At 40.8% G+C, this 18,614-nt stretch overlaps 1 protein-coding gene across 2 annotated transcripts in view; it reads right to left on the minus strand.

Annotated features, from left to right (window-relative positions):
* Positions 1-18,614, minus strand: part of dock1 (dedicator of cytokinesis 1) — a 176,694-nt gene that overhangs the window by 141,430 nt on the left and 16,650 nt on the right. Inside the window, exons 3-16 of one of the 2 annotated variants that reach the window (XM_044014605.1) lie at positions 18,521-18,561; positions 18,326-18,381; positions 17,130-17,226; positions 16,747-16,895; positions 16,140-16,275; positions 14,633-14,790; positions 14,033-14,114; positions 13,366-13,501; positions 11,784-11,856; positions 9,858-9,937; positions 7,520-7,645; positions 7,079-7,203; positions 3,186-3,284; positions 2,673-2,745 (exon numbers count right to left, since the gene is read on the minus strand). In XM_044014605.1, coding sequence (XP_043870540.1) covers positions 2,673-2,745; positions 3,186-3,284; positions 7,079-7,203; positions 7,520-7,645; positions 9,858-9,937; positions 11,784-11,856; positions 13,366-13,501; positions 14,033-14,114; positions 14,633-14,790; positions 16,140-16,275; positions 16,747-16,895; positions 17,130-17,226; positions 18,326-18,381; positions 18,521-18,561 — 1,431 coding nt within the window. Of the gene's footprint in view, positions 1-2,672; positions 2,746-3,185; positions 3,285-7,078; positions 7,204-7,519; positions 7,646-9,857; positions 9,998-11,783; positions 11,857-13,365; positions 13,502-14,032; positions 14,115-14,632; positions 14,791-16,139; positions 16,276-16,746; positions 16,896-17,129; positions 17,227-18,325; positions 18,382-18,520; positions 18,562-18,614 lie in introns of both variants that reach the window. The other variant, XM_044014604.1, reaches the window with a different exon arrangement.

Consider the following 18,614-nt stretch of genomic DNA (forward strand, 5'->3'; position numbering starts at 1 on the left):
AAGCCCTGAGTCAGCTCCTGAGTTGGCAAAATAATTAACTGTTCCCTTATGATGGCTTTACTGATACTGTGACTACCCATGGATGAATTATTTTTTTCCTTTTAAAAGAGGCAGACACACTTTGATGCAAGTAATCGCTCTCATTTGACCAAACAGATGATTTTTCCTTTTCAAAAATCATATTTGCAAACTTATAAAAGCAAACAGATCTACTTTTGTCTACATCTGGTTTTTGTTTACATACTTTCAGTTGATCTCAGACTTGCAGCTGTGAAGTGACTGTATAATTGCAGCAGGAACACTGCTTGTGTCCATGTGCATACACACGTGTGTTTTTAGAGGCGTTGTGTAAGGAAAAACGTTCCATATACAAGCAGAAGAGTTATGACTTTGTCCTGTAACAGAGCGTTTGGACAGGGTCACATATATCATCACGGTGGATCAACAAGCTCAAATTTATGAGCAGGGAAGACCTGATTCATCGAAGTATCTCGCACATTCTATCTGCATAAATCCCCTCATTGGTTTTCTGCCTGCAGCCTCACTTGTGAATAATTGCTAGGCTGGCATGAGAGGAGCCAGTGGAGGGTAAACACTGTACAAATGCCACACACAAAAAATGTATTACTGCCTTACTAAGGACACCAGAGTGCTCCAAAAATGTCACTTTTAGGAAACAATCTTCTTTTTCTTATTCTATTTTCTGTGCTAATCAAAGTCAAGTTTGTGTAGAACTCCTTACACACTCCAGCCTCCAAGGTGGGCTGTCACTTGGGATTTATGGTGAGTGTAGTGTTCTACAATTTAAGGTCTACCCACTAATCCACTCACCAAGTAGTGGCATAATGACAGATGAAAGAGATGTGAGAAGATGGCGAAGATCCCTTACAGTGGTTTTAACATGATAATCTAATGCATCCCCGATTCTCAACCAGGAGGCTGAGATAGCAAGCACATGAGCTCCACTCGTAGCCATGATGAGCAGCACTCTGTCACTCTGTGTTTATAATAAAAGTTCAGCAGTAGCTAGTGGAGGAGGCAGAAGGAACGCAGGCATGTGACAGCAGGCAACTCGAATTATTTCATCTGTCAGTCTCTGTTCTTCACACGTAGAGAAGTGATGTAATGCAATATTTTTTCCCTATGTAATTTTTAAAAGGTAATTTCCTAGTCCCATGTAGAAAATAGACAGGTTTGCGAGATGTATTTGCTTATGTAAATACCCAAACTTAATAAAGTCCCACGTTATTGTTATTGGAATACGCTACAGCAACCCTTTAAAGACAACTTCCCGTGTTTTGATGGCAGAACTTTGTGCCATGTGTGAGACGCATTTTGTGGCAAATGATACTGACCCAAAATAACCTGAACTCCTGTTTAGAGGTGTCAAGATATGTGATTTGGCCTCACCAATGTTGAGGCTTTGCAATGGAGGTTCAAAGACCTCACCTGCAACAAGTCTCAGACTGGTGTCCACTCATATGAGCCATGTTTACTTTCCTATAGATGGGCACATAATTTGCAAAAGTGACATTACGTTATACTGAAGAAGACCACAAACCAGCGATTAAGGCCATTACCTCATCAGGAAAATGTTTACTGACAATGAAAATAAAGTGAGGAGTAGGATCAAAATCAAATGTTTATGAAGACTCATGTGTGCAGGGGAGTGAAGAGCCTTGTGTCTCTATTATGGGAGTAGTGTAGTAATAAATAACGCTCGCTGACAGAAAAATAAAAGACTTAAACCGTACACAAATTCTCATAATCCAGTCATTACACCTTTTCATTAAATTTCTCTACTGAAGAGTTGGCAGCATCCGCATGCCCCCGCAGTCCCAGAGTCTCTTAAGGTGAGCCAATTTTTAAAGCAACCTTTAACAGCAAGATAAACGCAGAGCACAGAGTTTCAAAGACATGCCGCGTAACAGCATTAGTCCTTGCAGAAGCAAGGTGCCAAGCATGACAAGAAGGCTCTCCAGGTGGATTATATGCCAGCACTGGGCTTTGAAAATTGGTCATATCCTCCACACCACAATCCTGCAGGTGAGAAGCAAACAGAGTGTGAGGGTTTTGAAAACTGCAGGATGACAGCGGCTGCCAATTTCCTTACTTAGGGAAGAGGTATACTTCCCCATGCTGATATCCTCCCAGTGCGATACAAATGGGTTACTTGTATATGCAGTACACAGCTGGCATGGCTACTATTACCTCCCTAGAATATTTTCCCCTGCATCATTCCTCCTGCAAGAGGGATGGCCTGACCATGTGGCAGGCAGATGGGATGGCGAGGCTGCAGTTAGCGGTCCTCCCTGCCCTCTATGCCCTCAAAATTAAAAAGGATTTAAAAAAACAGAAGGATGTACAGCACTGGCTACATTCAGCACAGCACTGGCTCCAATAAACAAATGAGTTCCCTCAGGCATTTTTCACATCCCAGCTGTACTCTCTGACAAGCTGCTCCATGACACTGCTTTGTGGAAGGGCAGAGTAATACCTCTGATTAATGTGACAGAGGGTACGCTTCAAAGTATTTATCACTGTGCGACACATCTGCCTGGATTGGGTATCTTCCATTATTTTTACTTTTGCTGTGGATAGATAAACAGCCAATTGTGTGACTGGTCACCGTTGGGGAAAAGGATCGTTCTAATGCCGACTTTGGTACTCACAGTCCTGCGATGAGCGGTGGCGAAAGGTGAACCGCAAGTGGCTCCTGTTCACATCTTCAATAGGTATAGCAACCTGCGATAAGAAAGAGAAAGGGGCAGTGAGATGTCCTTGTCCACACGTGGACTCAAAAGGCTGCTTTTTGGAAAGAGCTTTACACAATACATCACACAAATCTAATATACTATTTTTGTATGGAGGCAATAGAGTTTGGGCTGATGACATCACACAATCCTGTCACGCAACAGTCAGATTCAAAAAGGCACCATTTCATCAGGAAACCATGCTGTTCAAACCCCATAAACATAAAGACGTGTATAAATGTGGAAACTTATGTGCATGATCATTTATTCTATAATGTTCTGATGATGAAAACCTGTGTTGTGAAAGTAATGGACTTATTAAGAATGATATCAAACTGTTTTGCCACGGAGGTGCAAAGTATTTACGAGAAAGACACTTGAAAGAAAAGGTTCTAAAACATTAAAAGGAAGTCACAGGAAGAAAAGACACACCTTTATTGTTTCAAACCAGCGTGGCTGCTTCACTTGGTAATAGATGACAGACTTGTACTCATTGATCCCATCATCTCCAGCTCCAGGGAAGATCACATTCTAAATAAAGTGAATGAAAAGGCATTAAACACGTTATGAAGCAAACAGCTGGTTATCAGGTCATGCTGGCTTAAGAGGCCAAAACATGATGGTGAAGCTATCATCACCCTGTCAAAACATTAGCACACGTTAGCAGAACGTGGAAAATCGACTTGCACTGATGTTATAAAAATGGAGTCCCTCGGCGGCACAAAGTCTTGGATGCAGTGTGGATGCACCTAATGCACGAGCACCTGACTATTAGCTGTGAATTTCATGACGGCACCGTGGAAAGAAGAAATGAATTATTTAAGAAGGCGGGGCGATGCTTCCCGAACAGGGAGGAGTGGAGGGAAGCCAGGCACAGGGAGAAGGACCAGCTGGTACTGAAAGATCCAGCCATGTAAATTGGTCTGACTAGCGGCTCCCGTGAGTTTCTTCAACGGGTCAGGGTGTGAATGTAAACTCGTATTTCCCCCGCTGAGGGATTTGGCACCAGGATGGAGTGACAGTGCACGGCACGGCACGCATGCCTTGTTTTCTATGAGTTGGCCTAACTCTTTCCTCCCACTACTGAAGCTGACTCCCTTGCCTGCAAGTGTACTACTGCTACTGAAGTATTCCCAACACTAATGGTTTCTGACAGCCAGCAATTATGAGAAATAACAGGCCCCATCTACCCCCCCTCCCTAAAGCACCACTGATCAGATAGTGAGGGGGGGGGGCAGGTACCATATTCTGCAACTCTGCTTCTTTCATTAAGGATTCATGAGTTTGAGAGTTTGGAAAGTTGACAAAAAAGCAGGACAGTGGCCAAGGTCTAGCTGCGGGTGAAAAGGATTTGTGGGGGTTTGCCAATGTGTCGAGGTGACAAGAAGCCACTATCCAGAATGTCACTATACAACACAAATCACAAATCCTCTCCGAGACATCGTAAGTATAGCAAAATCCAAAGGTGAAAAGAGACGAGAAAAACAAGGAAATGGGAAACAGTAAAGACTGAGAGAAAAAGGGAGAGGGAGAGAGTGAAAGAGAGAGAGAGAGCGCACAAAACAAGATTACAAAATGTCCCCGTTTATTACATTTGCTAATTTACACATTTCTTGACGGCTTTTGGTTTGATGGTATCATAACATGCATACTCTTTTGATCTTGCGGTAACACGACTCTCAGCTACAGTTAGGGTGTATTATCCTGACCTCAAAGATCAAAACGGCTGTCAGGAAGTGACAGTGCCTCTCATCTCAGACATACTATTTCCTGTCAGCCAATTAAAATCCCGGAATTTAACCAATTAGCACTGACCCCAGGAGAATTGAACAAATAAGGAGTATTTCTGTGGAAAACGTGCAGAGCACGATGTTGAAGGGGAGCGGCGGCACTGCAAAGACGACACGACCGTGACATTCATAGATGTGATCAGGCAATTGATCATTGTCAGCTGCCGTCTTTGATTCGATCAATACATCCTCAAGGCTCTGGCAGCCACCGTAATCAGACACTCGGCTTCACAAAAAGCTGTGTATTGTCAAAGCACTTAGACAATCTTGTATACTGATTCTGATTATATTTTACATTTAACTTAATGATGACGGCTGAACAGGAAAAACTATTATTACAGCTTTATTAAATCTGCTTCTAATTGTAAATTTTTGTCTCCGTCTGTACGACACCTTAGTATAATTTGCAGAACCTTTTACTGACAAATGTTTACTGTTCACTGTGTGTGTGTGTGTGTGTGTGTGCCATAGAAAACAATCACAATGACAATATGCGATGAACAATGAGACCATCAAGCACTGACTGTATTATGTGAACTGTATTTACAGTATAATCACCACTGATCCTTACATTTCCTCAGCCTACTGGGCAAAATCATGGATAAAGACTCTCGGTCTCAGCCTAATGTGTATAAATGAGGATGCCGAAGGGAACAGCGCACGGTTCTGATTTGCCAGTCGTAGGAGGCCTCCCCACGACCCAAGCTCTGTCTTCTCAAATTATTTATTCATCATCGGTCTAAATAACATCCACTCTCATTCCACACTGAGCGTGGACATGATAGTTTTGCATCCTCAAAATATAACTCAATCAACAACATCCCTGCAGCAAAGGATAACGCAATACACCAGAAGGTGCAGCTCAAAACAGTATCATGAAAATGATATGTTTAAGAAAGTAAAAATGTGTGTTATTTCAAATAAATGAAACTATTTTATGTTTTCTCACAGGCTGTGCCTCCACACCACTCTGCATTGATGCAGTAATTAGTGCTAAAGGAGCACAGAGCAAGAGCTGAGGGCATAAATGATGATACTTTACAGCAGGTGGACTTTTCTCAATGTCAATCCTTTATAAATTGAAGAGTTTTTTTGAGGGTGGCTGTAATTCTGTGAAATGAAACTGAAGAAAAAGCTTGGTTTAAAGTTAACAAATTAAAACTTTTTTTTAACTGTTTCAAAAAAAAAAACATCACTGCGAGTCAGTGGATATTTATACTCTGCAGTATTAATTTCTGTTCTTTTAACAAAACTCACAATGTGAGCGCACACACACACACACACACTCCCACAGACACACACCTCCTACTCAGGTCCTCCCACATACTCCTCCTGTCAAACATCTCTACACCTCTCATGTGCCACATTAACTAATGCCCTCTGCAAAAGAAGAGGTTAAGTCAAGCAGGGGGTGATGGTAATTAAACAACACAGAAGGGGGTTGCAGGCTTGAAACTGTGTGGGGGAGAATAATTTATTAGGACATTAGACACTGATGGGTCGGTACATGATTAAAATCTAGACAGCACTATGAATCTGGAGTCCATTAAACATTCTCTTCAGTTTGCAAATCGGCATTTATCGTAATTATGTTGTTCAACTGTTAGTGTTTTTTGTTTTTATTCTAGTTTTAGTTTGTGGATAAAAATTAATGTTAGGCTGCAAAGCTGGGTGTTTCGTTGGTGGCCACCAGCAAACTATAATTCACTGACGTCTGCACCAAGGCCTGCAAATAAATGCACCACATTTTGAGATAGCAAGAGAATTGACGTGATATCAACTACCAAATGCAGGACTTCTCAACTTTCAAACTACACAGCCCATATCGCCCGTCTGCACACTTGGTCTGGTCTGTAACCAACTCATGACAGTGATAGAGTTTGATTCCTGAAGTAGTGAACCACATTTTAAGCTAGTCAATCAGCCAAAGAGTGCCAATACTGCATTCTGTCATTTCTGACAGGTGGCAAAGGCATACAGCCTGGCCTGTGTATCACACTGCTTTATAGCAGCACTGGTCAGTTAAGCAGCACGCTGAGCTGTGTGAGATTAAAGAAAGTCTGCTAAATCACAGACTGTCTCAGAGAGCGATTGACTATAGCACTTGCGTCCTGAATACTGAGAATGAGCTGACCCAGGGAAAAAAAACAGCAGAGTAAGTTAGTTGATGCTGCAGTGTATAACTTTTGTAGGTTTTGTTGTTGTTGTTGTTGTTGATGATGATATTGAGTTTGGTCATTATTATTTGTATGTCCCGTACTTTATACGCAAACAGCCTCTGTCAAGCAATACTATCAGACCTGACTGAGAGATCATCTGTGTGTTTACAGCAACAGTGCAGGGGCAGATAGGAGCAACGGCTGAGTAGTAAAATTCACTTCTGAATCTTTTTGTTGGGGGCGTTTCCTTATGTCTATTGTGACATAAATCTAATCACAAGATCCAGACACCGCTATACTTTTGGCAATGGTTTGAATATCAAAGACATTTGTCTTTATTTCAAAGTCATACAAAGTTAACAGTCCTCAGTCTCACCTCTAGTTTCTTCCCGTCCTCGTCATAAACCGACATGGTCACTTCAACGTTTTTATGCGCGGTCTTGTTCCCCTTGTCAAAATCCCCCTGAACCAGAGTCACGTAGATGTCGTTGCGCACATCACCTTTAGGAGAGAGGAACAAGCGAGTCAGGAAATAATTGCTTATCAAACAGCACAGAGTTACATGGACACACGTATTGCATGACTTACAGTAAGTGGCACCATAGATTTGATGGCTGACATCCATCTATTGAATAACTAATGTTTCAATCAAACCTTAATGAATTATGATGTGTTCTTCTCTTCCTCACACTTTGTAAAAATCACAGACCTTGATTTTATATCACTTCCAGAACGAATGGAGAGTTGAGTAAATCAAATTTGAAAGGGCACTCTCCGGGAGTGACAGCTGAGGAGAGGCTTTTAAAAAACACTCAACCTGGCATAATGATCTCAGGGAAGCCCATCTTTCGAGCCACAGCTGTTGATCGATCCACCAGGTGAGGGAAGTCCTTCCTTATCTGATGGATGTCTCCAGGAAGCAGCTTCAGAGTCACCCACAGACCTGGTGTTGCATTCAGGGCAAAGTGGGCGGGACCAAGATAACAACATGATTAGACAGCCTGTGAGCAAACCCCCTTAGGGAAAATACTAAATAGAAAATCTGAGTGACATGTTGTAGCTCCAAGGCAAGACACAAAACAGAAGCTGCCCTTGTGAACAGGATGAGAATAAGGAAACAAAAACATTTCTACAAACTTGGCTGAAAATTAGGTGTAGTAAGTGTAGTACAATAAAGTTACTCTACCACTGTAGTAAAAACACCATCAGACCACTGACCTCACACAGTATTTAGAGCCATTCAAACTGATATCGAAGCACATAAAGGCAAGTTCACCTTGGTGTGAAGGGTAAACACTCTCAAGCCCCATTAGCACCTGACATTAGCACGAGTGCTGAATGATTCACACACAAGCAGACCACTTCAGGAATGTCACTTTACAGATAGCATTTGAACGCATCTCCACGTGTGTCGTGAGTGAGTGACTATATCCCCACCTGCAAGTTTATCCATTTAAAGTAGTTCACAAAACGGAATTCAATAAAAAAACGATTATGTCACCGTTTAGCCGACGTTTACATATTTGCAGACCATACAAAAACATTACACTGATATGCTGTCTTTTTTCTCTGATACTGTACTGCCATGTCAAACAGTTTTTGTAAATGTTCTGAGCACCTTTGACCTGCATTTCGTAATGTCTCAAATTCCCCACAGTACTTCCATTAGGCAGCTTTCAATTGAGTATAATTTTTGTACAGTATTGTAATTAATTCTCAAACTTCAATGATTAGTCTCCAATAAACAGAAGGCACCAGAAATTTGAATATCTAAATCAAACAACCTGCAGAAGGTCTGCACTTCTACATCAATAATTAAATACCAGTGACGATTACACATTAGCCTTGCTTTACACCTCATTTCAGCAGACTGTGCTGCGTGAAAGCAAAAAGAAAGCAGCCCAGATGCACACTTCTACAAAGTAAAAATAAAATAATTATGCAGGCATCCTGTGATAAACCCTGCCAAAGGCCACCAAATTGAGCAGTGCTTGTGAACCCTGATGTTTCATTTACTTTCACTGTACAAGCACCATATTGGTATGAGTGACACATCTCTCACCAGACTAGCTGGGAGCCTTTAATATGGCAGCATAACAAAAACAGCTGCTCGCCGTGTTCCGCTGTTCTTCCTGATGTGGGATGGATCAGATCTGACATTTATCCAAGTACTTCTTTATAGGGCATGACAATGCCATGGAGGCTGCCGGGTTGTTCCTCACCCTCCCAGCACAGATATCAAGCAAGTCGGCTAATGTAGTTCTTCTAACCACCCATGTCAAAGCGCCAAGATTTCATCTCTGCAGACATCTCACCAGCCTAATCAAAAAACTGGTTTACTTAGATCCTGTAGTCATGGTGACAAGGCCAACTATTTATAGTATGAGTAGTGATTTACAATGTGAGCACTTGACAAAGAATGATGTTCCTATTAGCAAGATGAACTGCCGGGGTACTTTCTGTGCAAATGTCAATTACAGAACTTTTTCTAAGTTGATAATAGCACACCCAACTCTAAATAAACAGTTAGTTTAATTCCATTATTTTATTTGTTTTAATTATACTAAGACTTCAACAAATATTGCATTTCTCTGTCTCCTAAGGTAGGTAATAGTAGGCAAAAATATAAAAATACTGCATCTGTGTGCTCAGTGTGCAGTTTCTTCCTTTAATTGTCATTTTACCATCGAGCAGTACTGATTTTAACTAAGGAAACTATACAGATATTGTGTGAAATAAACGTATGAGGTTAATCCAGTGTACACTGTTTACAGTCCTACGTCCTACAATCAACATGTGATTCAAGGATGGAGTTGAAGTTAAGAGAACAACCCTTTTTAAACTGGCAGGTTTTTTTTTAGATAATCTGTATGTATGTATGCATCTGTATGTTGCAAGTAAATGCAGACACAACAGGTCAGTTCAAAGTTCCACATCTTAACCAAAGCCTGCTCAAAAAGCTCAAATCTGGTTGGTCCGTCTAGAAATGGAAACTGGAAGTTATTAAAATGCTAATTCTGTTTCTGAGGCTGCTCATAGAAATGACAATCTCCATCATTAAACAGGTGCAAAATGCAAATATTTGTGTTAAAAGTTTGGCAGTTGTGTGGTGAGTTTCCTCTCGGTGTGTCCCGTGTTTGAACTTTGCATCGTACCTTGGCCTTTGTGATTGACCTCTTTGGCAGTGATGACTTTGTTGATGACTGTCTGGAGGAAGTCATTCTCGCCTGCCACCCTGGGTGAAAAACGGGAGATGTTCAGCTGCTTGTGGCGAATGGCGTCATCCAACGCTAGCCTGCAGTGTGTACAAACAGGCAAACACCACGGAGGAGAGGAGATAATGGAGAAAAGAGGAGGTGGAGTGGGGTGGTTTGGTAAGAGCCACAGAGTGATGGTTGTAAGGAGGGGAGTGGGATGAAAGAGAGAGAGAGAGACACACACACGGAAGAGTGATGCGAATACCGAGGCAGACACAAAGCCACTTGTTAGCAGTTAACATTAAGGCAGGATGGGTAGTGACAGAAACACACAGAAATATCTTTTAGAAAATGATGCCCAGTCAGCATTTACAGAGCCACTGCAGCAGTGGGAAGCTTGACCTGCCCGTAGTCCATCTTAAACTTCAAATCCTTAAAGCCCCTAAATGCATCAAATCCCAGACACAAACACCGTCCCTCTGTTTTTTTAAGTAAGAACTTGTTCAGGTGTAGAGACTACCAAATTGAAAAGAGTGAGCTTTAGCAGTTGATGTATGTGAGAGGCGACAAGAGTGAGGCAGCTGTGCAAGAGACGTGTGTGTGTGTGTGTGCGGTGGCTGGTGATGTAATCTGCAGTGTAAAGGGCTCCAAGTAAACAAGGAGAAAAGCATGGAGAAGACAGCGATGACAACAAGATGAAGAAAGAAGTAAAGGTTCTCTGTGGATAGGATTTCAGATCTCCTTGGTGTCCAACAAAGCAAAAACCAATCTGATCATGGTGGTAGAATAAGGGAGTAAGGCAGGAGCAGAGCTTTATACATTCTAAGACAAAACATTGTAGGACAACAGGCACAAGGACAAGTTTCCCTAACATTTGACATGGTGGAAGATAAAAAACACAACACAGGAATTATTTTCAAAACATTTCTAGTGGGTTTTCAGTCAACAATGAAAGCCAATCAGAGGCTTCCAGAGCCCACATTGGCATCATCAGTCCTATCCACATTCCAGAGCAGAGAGATGTTGACATTAAGATGAAGGAAAACAGCAAAAGACATAAATTCCTCACAATTGAGAGGCGCTGAGATCTGAGAATGTTCCTAAAATGATAAATGGCTTGTGGGCTTTAATCAGCAACTAATTGACCATTTCACATATCACAGAACTGAACCATCTAAATTCAGGTGGTTCTTTAGCAGAAAAGCGATCGATGTCATTCATTTGTAAAAGCCATATCTATTTATGTTTAGATGCGAGAGTTCTATACAAATTACACCACAGCATCAAACCTTCCCTAAATAGCTCCTCCACTTCCTGCCTCTGCTCGTCTTGAAAAAAAACTAAAAACTAATGAGCTATGAAACTGCCATTTCAAAACTTTATCTGTTCAAATTCACTGGTAAATATTCACACTCAGACATAAATAAACCCTTGTAGATCCTGTTCTTCTTATTCAAACTGGAAGTGGAGTCCTATTTCCATGATTTATGTTCACAGGCAAAAAAAAAAAAAAGAGGTAAATGGGGTGTTCTGCCTGCTAAACTGCCTGTATCTGAACTATTTCCAATTATGCTGGAAATCCAGTTAAGGAAAAGGTTACTCCAGATCTGTACGCTGTCCCGAGAATGGCAGCAGTTAATGAGATTGCCTTAATTGAGTCAGTAGGGAATAGGAGAGAACTACTGTCTTAAAACCCCTGCTAATCGAGTGTCAAGGACTGAAGACATTAAAAAAAAATAACCGCTGTGTCTCTGACATACTGTACATACTCAAAAATAATGGCTGCAAGTGTGAGAATAAAGCTGTATCAGCTCCAACATTATCCAAAGATTTAAAAAAAAAAAAATCTTCATTCCATTATTTATACAGGAAAGTTACACTTACGGCTGAAATGGGATGAAGTGCTGCTTGTCTTCGTCGTCCATTTTGCCTGTAATGATGTCGGTGACATCCATTACTGTGGGACAAAAAAGTTTGAAGGAGGTTAAAATTTTCTCAAGACCTGAGAAGAGAGACAAAAACAATTAAGGCAGCAGTAGAGCTGGTGGAAAACGACAAAGTGAAATCTAAGATATCGGAGTGGAAAGGAAGGGATGGGTCTGTGAAACAAACGGCTGACCTGACTTCACATCAACATTTTATGATAGAAACAATTATGTAATAGCAGTTTTTGGCTGGATTTTTCCCAAAATCCAATTTCAAGTCTAACTATTCTAACTATAGTCTGAGAAATATGCAAAATCATACTGATCATAAGAATGTGCAATCATACTTTACTGTGAAAAAGTGAGTGTGTTATTCATAATCTACATCAAGATAGATGCAAATTATTATTATTATTATTGTTTTTTGAATAAATAAATACATATAAACAAAACAACTGTGGAAGGAGATAAAATGTGTTATCAAAAATGTTACATAACTAAACAAAGAGCAAAATCCTTGTTTTTTCTTCTTAGTTTAATAACTTTGCAGGTTTTTATTTTGTCTTGTTTTGCTACATTCATCTTTTCTCCTCGCGTTGTCACATTGCCTTTCCATGTCTGTCTGTCTGTATGTGTGTGTGTCGCTTTTTCTTTCTTTCTTTCTTTCTTTCGACACACTACATTGGTGAATAAAAGGGTTACAAAACACAAGTAAGAAAATATGTTATTGTGTTGTAAACCAACAAATTCTATACTAGTACACAACATACGGTTCTGTAACAATGACTCCTCTGCTCCTGAACACAATGCATTGAGACAACGCTTCTTCAATTTGCTGAGCAGCATGCAGGTCAAACAAGTCAAAGCCAAACAAAGATGAGGAGCTCGACTTCAAACTGATTCTTGAATGTATCACCTCTGCATGCTTAAACTGGAGTGACAGTGAGGTCGAGCCAATACTTGCAGTGATGGCCCCTAATTTGTGGGAATGCACTACTTTCACTGTAAGAAAAACTTTCCTTCACACAGGCTCCACTCTGGCAGCATACACAGATTATTAAGAAATTAAGAAATGCACAGGTAGGTAGAAATCATATTGTTTAACAGCATTTAAACTCAACTAGATACTATGGCTAAAAAAAGACATTGGATGTCATTTCATTCTCAGCATCTAACATCATGCTGTGTACAGCAGCAATCACCCGGATGTCTCAAGACACAGACTCATTAATCAGGCTATCATTTACCTTCAAGTCTCTTCAAGTGGCACTAGGAATCGTGACACCACATGAGGGTGTAGTTTTCTCTGTTGGACAGCGGTGGTCAACACCGGAATCTAATTAGTTTGATGTATGTCTGGTTACTTGCAAAGTCAATGTTTTGTTTCCATTTTTCCTTCATATATTTTAACTTTCGAACTAAGCAGAGGTTCTGGCAAAGGGGAGGTGTTCTCAAGGCTTATACACTCGATATTTAAATGTATAAATGTCATGTGTAATGTAATTATCGTAGTAAAACAGAATCAGTTCAGTCTGCTATACCTGCCACTCCGAAAGGTCGTCTCAATCCTGACGTCAGCTTCTTTGTGTTATTATCGCGTAGCTCCATGCGGCCCACTCGGACAATCTGACACACAAAGCTGATCTTCTCTCTTTTAAGGTCTTCGCTGCCCAAGTCCTGAGGAGGGGGAAAAAGAGAGAGTGTTGTTGCTAATGTGACTGCCTTAGATTTAGAGCTTACATTCTGAATCAAGAGATCAATAAATATTACAATCAGAGTGTACAATTTGAGATGATCAAAATCCCATCTTGTTGGGCAACACTGCTGCCAGGATGCTCAGCTACAGATCAATTAATCGCACATTTTTGGCTGTAGACGAGTTTGTGTTGGGGCGAATTTTTGAATACAAATTGCTTCAGCAGCATCTGTGATTGTGTCCTGAGATTCATTTCCTGTGGGCAATACCTTTCCAAAACTAGCAAAGTGCTTCTAGGGGGCGCACGCTGACCTTCCTGCCCTTGGATTTCCATTAGATAGAGGCGACGGCCTTGGTAAATACATGCAGCGAACCAGGCTCTCCCTTCTGAGAGAGTTTAACAAATACAGGCTCTGCAAACAGGCTCCCACATGCCTCAAAACATGACTGAATAAACAGTACACTACCACATGCTCGCGTTCACACTCAGACAGACAAGCAAAAACACTCACTGTGAAGACAGCACGCAGGTTGTGAAGCTGGTCTATATCTTTCACCAGACCAGAACTCGACCATTTCACCAGGTAGTTTTCACTGTGAGGGAGAGAGGGAGATAAGAGAGGGGGAGAGAGAGAGAGAGAGAGAGAGAGAGAGAGAGAGAGAAAAAAAAACATGACTCATCTTTACATGTAAGGGGATTAAAGCTATGAAATGAGTTGCATTAACTACAGTTTCCATCAAAAGCTGGAAATGTCTACATGTTAATCCAGACACCACTCTACTGTGCTTGTGTTCTAGTAATCCTAAATAAAGGGAAAACAGCAGACTTTACTTGTTCTGGACCTAATCACTGTCTTATCTGCACAACTGAACGTGTGTGTTGTGATTTACAACAGATACCCTTCATAGCTGACCTTGATATTCATATTCTGCAGGGTAACACATTCTAATCTATTCTTTTAAAACTGCCCAACAAATTGTAAAACAGTCACTGAACAAGACTTCATATTTGACTGCAAGTTTACTTGACTGTAATATATTATATGAAAAGCATTTCAATTGTGTAATCTAGGAGACACAACATACATTTCTTTGAAGATCGCTGGTTTTACCTGATGAATTTTGACTCCAATGGGTCATAGAGGGACATGAGAACCTCTGCATCCTCTCCAATCTTACACACCACATTCTTGAGAGTCACGAAGAGGGCAAACGCTGGAGTGGAGGCAAACTTTGCTTGCCTGGTCAGATCAATATTCTGTTTCTGAGACTGTCAGAGAGAAACCAAGGTGTCATGTTCAATATTGAGCATTCTTCTACAGGTTTCTGTCACATGCAGGCTGGACTCAGGCCTGTGCAGCTTGAACAATGAGCTCATCAATAACACCAGTGCACGCAGAAAGAGATACTGTATGCATATATTTATCAAGTTAAAGAGCTAGATTTAACAGGGTCGACAGTGGGATTCATTGGGATTTATTGCTACTGTAAACGTGGACAGTGAGATTCCCAACATGCCCTTCAAAAACATGCTGGGACAACATCGTTAATATTTATCATGTTGACCTCGTCGCTCTCATTTTGCCAATGCATATGGAGGAAAGACCTCCGGATAAAAAGGTCATGTAAGATAAGTCCATGTAACTGCAGGGCCTTTTGCATTTGGCACTGGTACACACTGCCAGCTGACATCCAGGTGAGGGATGCCACTGACACGCCAAATGAAACAGAAAAGGAATCTGGCAGAGATGTCAAGTTTCGGGAAAAGGCAGCCAAGCATTTTTTTTCGTGTGTGTGACCAGGTGGGGCTGCACTTTCACTACGTCACCCGGGCAGTGCAGAGCGCCAGGATTCCATTCCAGAGTGAACTCGTGAGGAATGTTGTTGTATTACCTTGAAACGTTCTCTGTCTACTTGTTTGACGTACAGTATAACGGTCATGAAGTAAAATAGGACAACATCCTTTTGGTCGTGTATGTAAGTACTTTAAACACTCTTCATTCTCAGTTTTTATAAATTAAAGAATAATAATGGGACACACAGTACAGGCAGAGTCCTGCTTGTTTTGGTATTAAATCCTATTAATAATGGCTCTAGATTGATATCAAATTCAGTAACTTTTAAACACTAATGCAGTCATCTCTTACGAGTGCTGCGACTTTTGGGTCACCAACTAAATTTGCAAAATTTTTTAATAGATTTTTATCAAAAAAAATCTTGATACGTTTTAAATAAAATGTATAAAATTAAGTTGTGATTAATTCACCAAGCAAATCTCTTAGAGGCATCTAGTTCATCTATTATAAATAACATTACATGTGAGGGAAATTGCGTAAAATAGTCAGAATCATTTTATCATGCAAACATTTGCTTTTGACACATTTATATTGTGAACTGGGTCATGATAGTTTGCTTTGAAAAGTGGGTCCCCATATGAAAAGTTTGAGAAACACGACTCTGGGGTCCTTTAAAGGGGTGTTTCCCAGAGATCTAGTCAAATGAAATGAAATATTGAAATTGAAATATTTCAGTCTGGAGCAAAGCTTTACAAGTGAGCTTTTACTTAACATTAATATATGAAAAAAAAGTGTTTTGTTGGAGCTGTTGGACATTTCTTACCTTTTCCTCTTGAATCCGGTCCTCGATTTGTTTGGAGGCTGCCTCGTGGGCTCTGAACAGGCTGATGGTGCTGGCGAGCTCTGGGTCCAGTATGTTTCCATCTTTGTCTCTGACCACGAGATCAAGATCCAGGTACCTTGTGTAAAAAGAAGAGTCAATCGAAAAGTAGAACCTGCACATGTAAACTGTGAAGGAGTGGCCCCCCACATTTTGCCCTTCTATTTTCTTCTATGGAACAGACACCAGCTTGCCGCCAACAGGTTCATCACCTCACTTTATGCTTCTGCAGTGGCAAAAGTCATTTCTCTACCTGGCCAAAGGTTTAAAGTTCCATCACAGCTCCGCAATTCTCAATTTCAAACGATTTTCTCAGCTCACTGCAAACACAGTAAGAGCTGTCATTTCATGATGGAATACAGTGCGGTTTCCCTCCAGTTTTCCTCAAGCTAAGTGATGACCTGTCATTCTCTATTGACTGACACTGCTGACCTATTCCAACAAGAGCCGTTTATCCAGAGAGATATGAGGATAAAGGGATAGGAGCTGTATTGGGAAGGAAGTAGAGGGAAGGAAAATAATAAAGGCTTCTAAAGCAAGAATTGCTCACTTGTTGCCATAGTCTATCTTGGAGGTGACTCTCTGTTTGAGCTCCGTTAGCTCGTCCTGCGGGAGGGTGCCGGACAGGATTTGGGAACGCCATTCAATGAGGTCGTAAATCATGTCTCGGACAGAGTTGAACATCTCCCGCTTGTCCCTCTGGAGGTGGAAACAGAGATGAATATTTATACAATTAAGACATGGGAGAAAATCTGAAACACTCAGTGACGGCTTGTCAGCCATGTCATTACAACAATACAGAACAGTGGAATCACCTTATGCCAAATTCAACATTTTCTAAAGATAACCAATTTAGTAGCTACTTTTTCATTTCACATGCATGTCAACATATAGTATAGCAATATAGTGTGTGGAGAGGACAGGCTGACATACCACATAAAGGTCCCTCCATATTGTGGCCCATTCCCGCAGTGTGGTGGTAACCTCCTGAACCAGGGGCAGCTCAGTGGGAATGACTGTCTCCTTTTGCCTGCATTAATAGTGAACACATTTGATCTGGGTTAACTGTGTGTCATTCGTGCCCTTTTCCTCTTCACACCCAGAAAATGATCACAGACATGTGAGGAGAGGAGAGAAGAGAGGGAAAACCTCTGAGGGTCGTGAGTCTCAAAGTTAATTCATCGCACACAGTCAGGTGTGAAAGTCTTAGACCTTTGGACCCATGCACAGTTATTAAACATATTGCTTGCTTTCCAAGTTAATCAAGATCAATTTAAATGCTTCAGTTAAAAGGTCTGTGAAGAAATATCTTTGTACATATTTTTCTATTTTTGTTGTGCAAAGGAAATTAAAGAAGACAGTGACTCGTGGAACAACAAACGCAAATGTCACATCACATCAACTGCAGACGCTAAAAATGAAAACAACCTTGGAGGCCGTCCACATTCACTTTACCACTAAAGAGTTTTGCTTTTTATTATTATTTTTATTTTCTATCTGGACAGAGCATGAACATGTAACCTGACTCAATAGCTGGAAATCAGGCTCAATCACTGATTAAGACTCATATATACTAATTAACATAATGTGGAAAACTTCCCAGACTAAACATATTAGATCTTTTTGCTTGGCTGCAATCAAAATACCTTCACAAAACGATGGGGCTTAGCAAACACTGGACATAACTATTTGTCCAATCATAATACATCTTTAAAGTTTACCACAGTATGACAGAATTTAGTCAAATTTAGTTGCATTGAAACCGGACGCTGTCACATGCCCAGGCACACATGTAACTAAAAACTCAATAGAAAGAAGCTGTCTGTGCTCTGGGGTAGTAAGTAAGTTAATTAATGAAGACAGCTGTAACAAATTACATATTTATTCACTACTTTAAATAATTGTGCTTTTTCAGTGGCGCCATTCTCTTGATTATACAGAGAGAGTTGATGAACTTTGAGTACATAATTATTAAATTGGTTTGTGATGATGAAACCTTCCTATACTGAAACTGAACTTTTAATCTACCTGCGCATAGACCACACACTCATCTACAAACTGCTGCCAGTGGCCATATTTTTGTAAAATGAAATTGTATCATTCAACAGTGGAAGTTCAGAGGTACTGACCCGTTGCCCTCGACAGTAGCCTCTTTTAGGTGGATATAGCAAGCAGGAAATATGCCCTAGAAGAGGAAGAGATAACAACAAAGACACAATGGTATAACTGGGGCAGAAGTTGAAGGGCTAAAAAAAACGGGAGCTACGTGTAGTAAACACTCAGTCATGGAGTTTTAAGTGTGAAACTGTTGATTAGCCACTCACCTTTTTGGATTTTCTCCTCAGCCTATGCCCTCTGTACCAGTCTAGTGGAGAACAAAAATAAGAGTTGAATGTGAGATGTTTGTCATCTCATTTT

Source organism: Solea senegalensis, linkage group LG18 (genome assembly GCF_019176455.1).
Source record: "Solea senegalensis isolate Sse05_10M linkage group LG18, IFAPA_SoseM_1, whole genome shotgun sequence".
Lineage (NCBI taxonomy): Eukaryota > Metazoa > Chordata > Actinopteri > Pleuronectiformes > Soleidae > Solea > Solea senegalensis.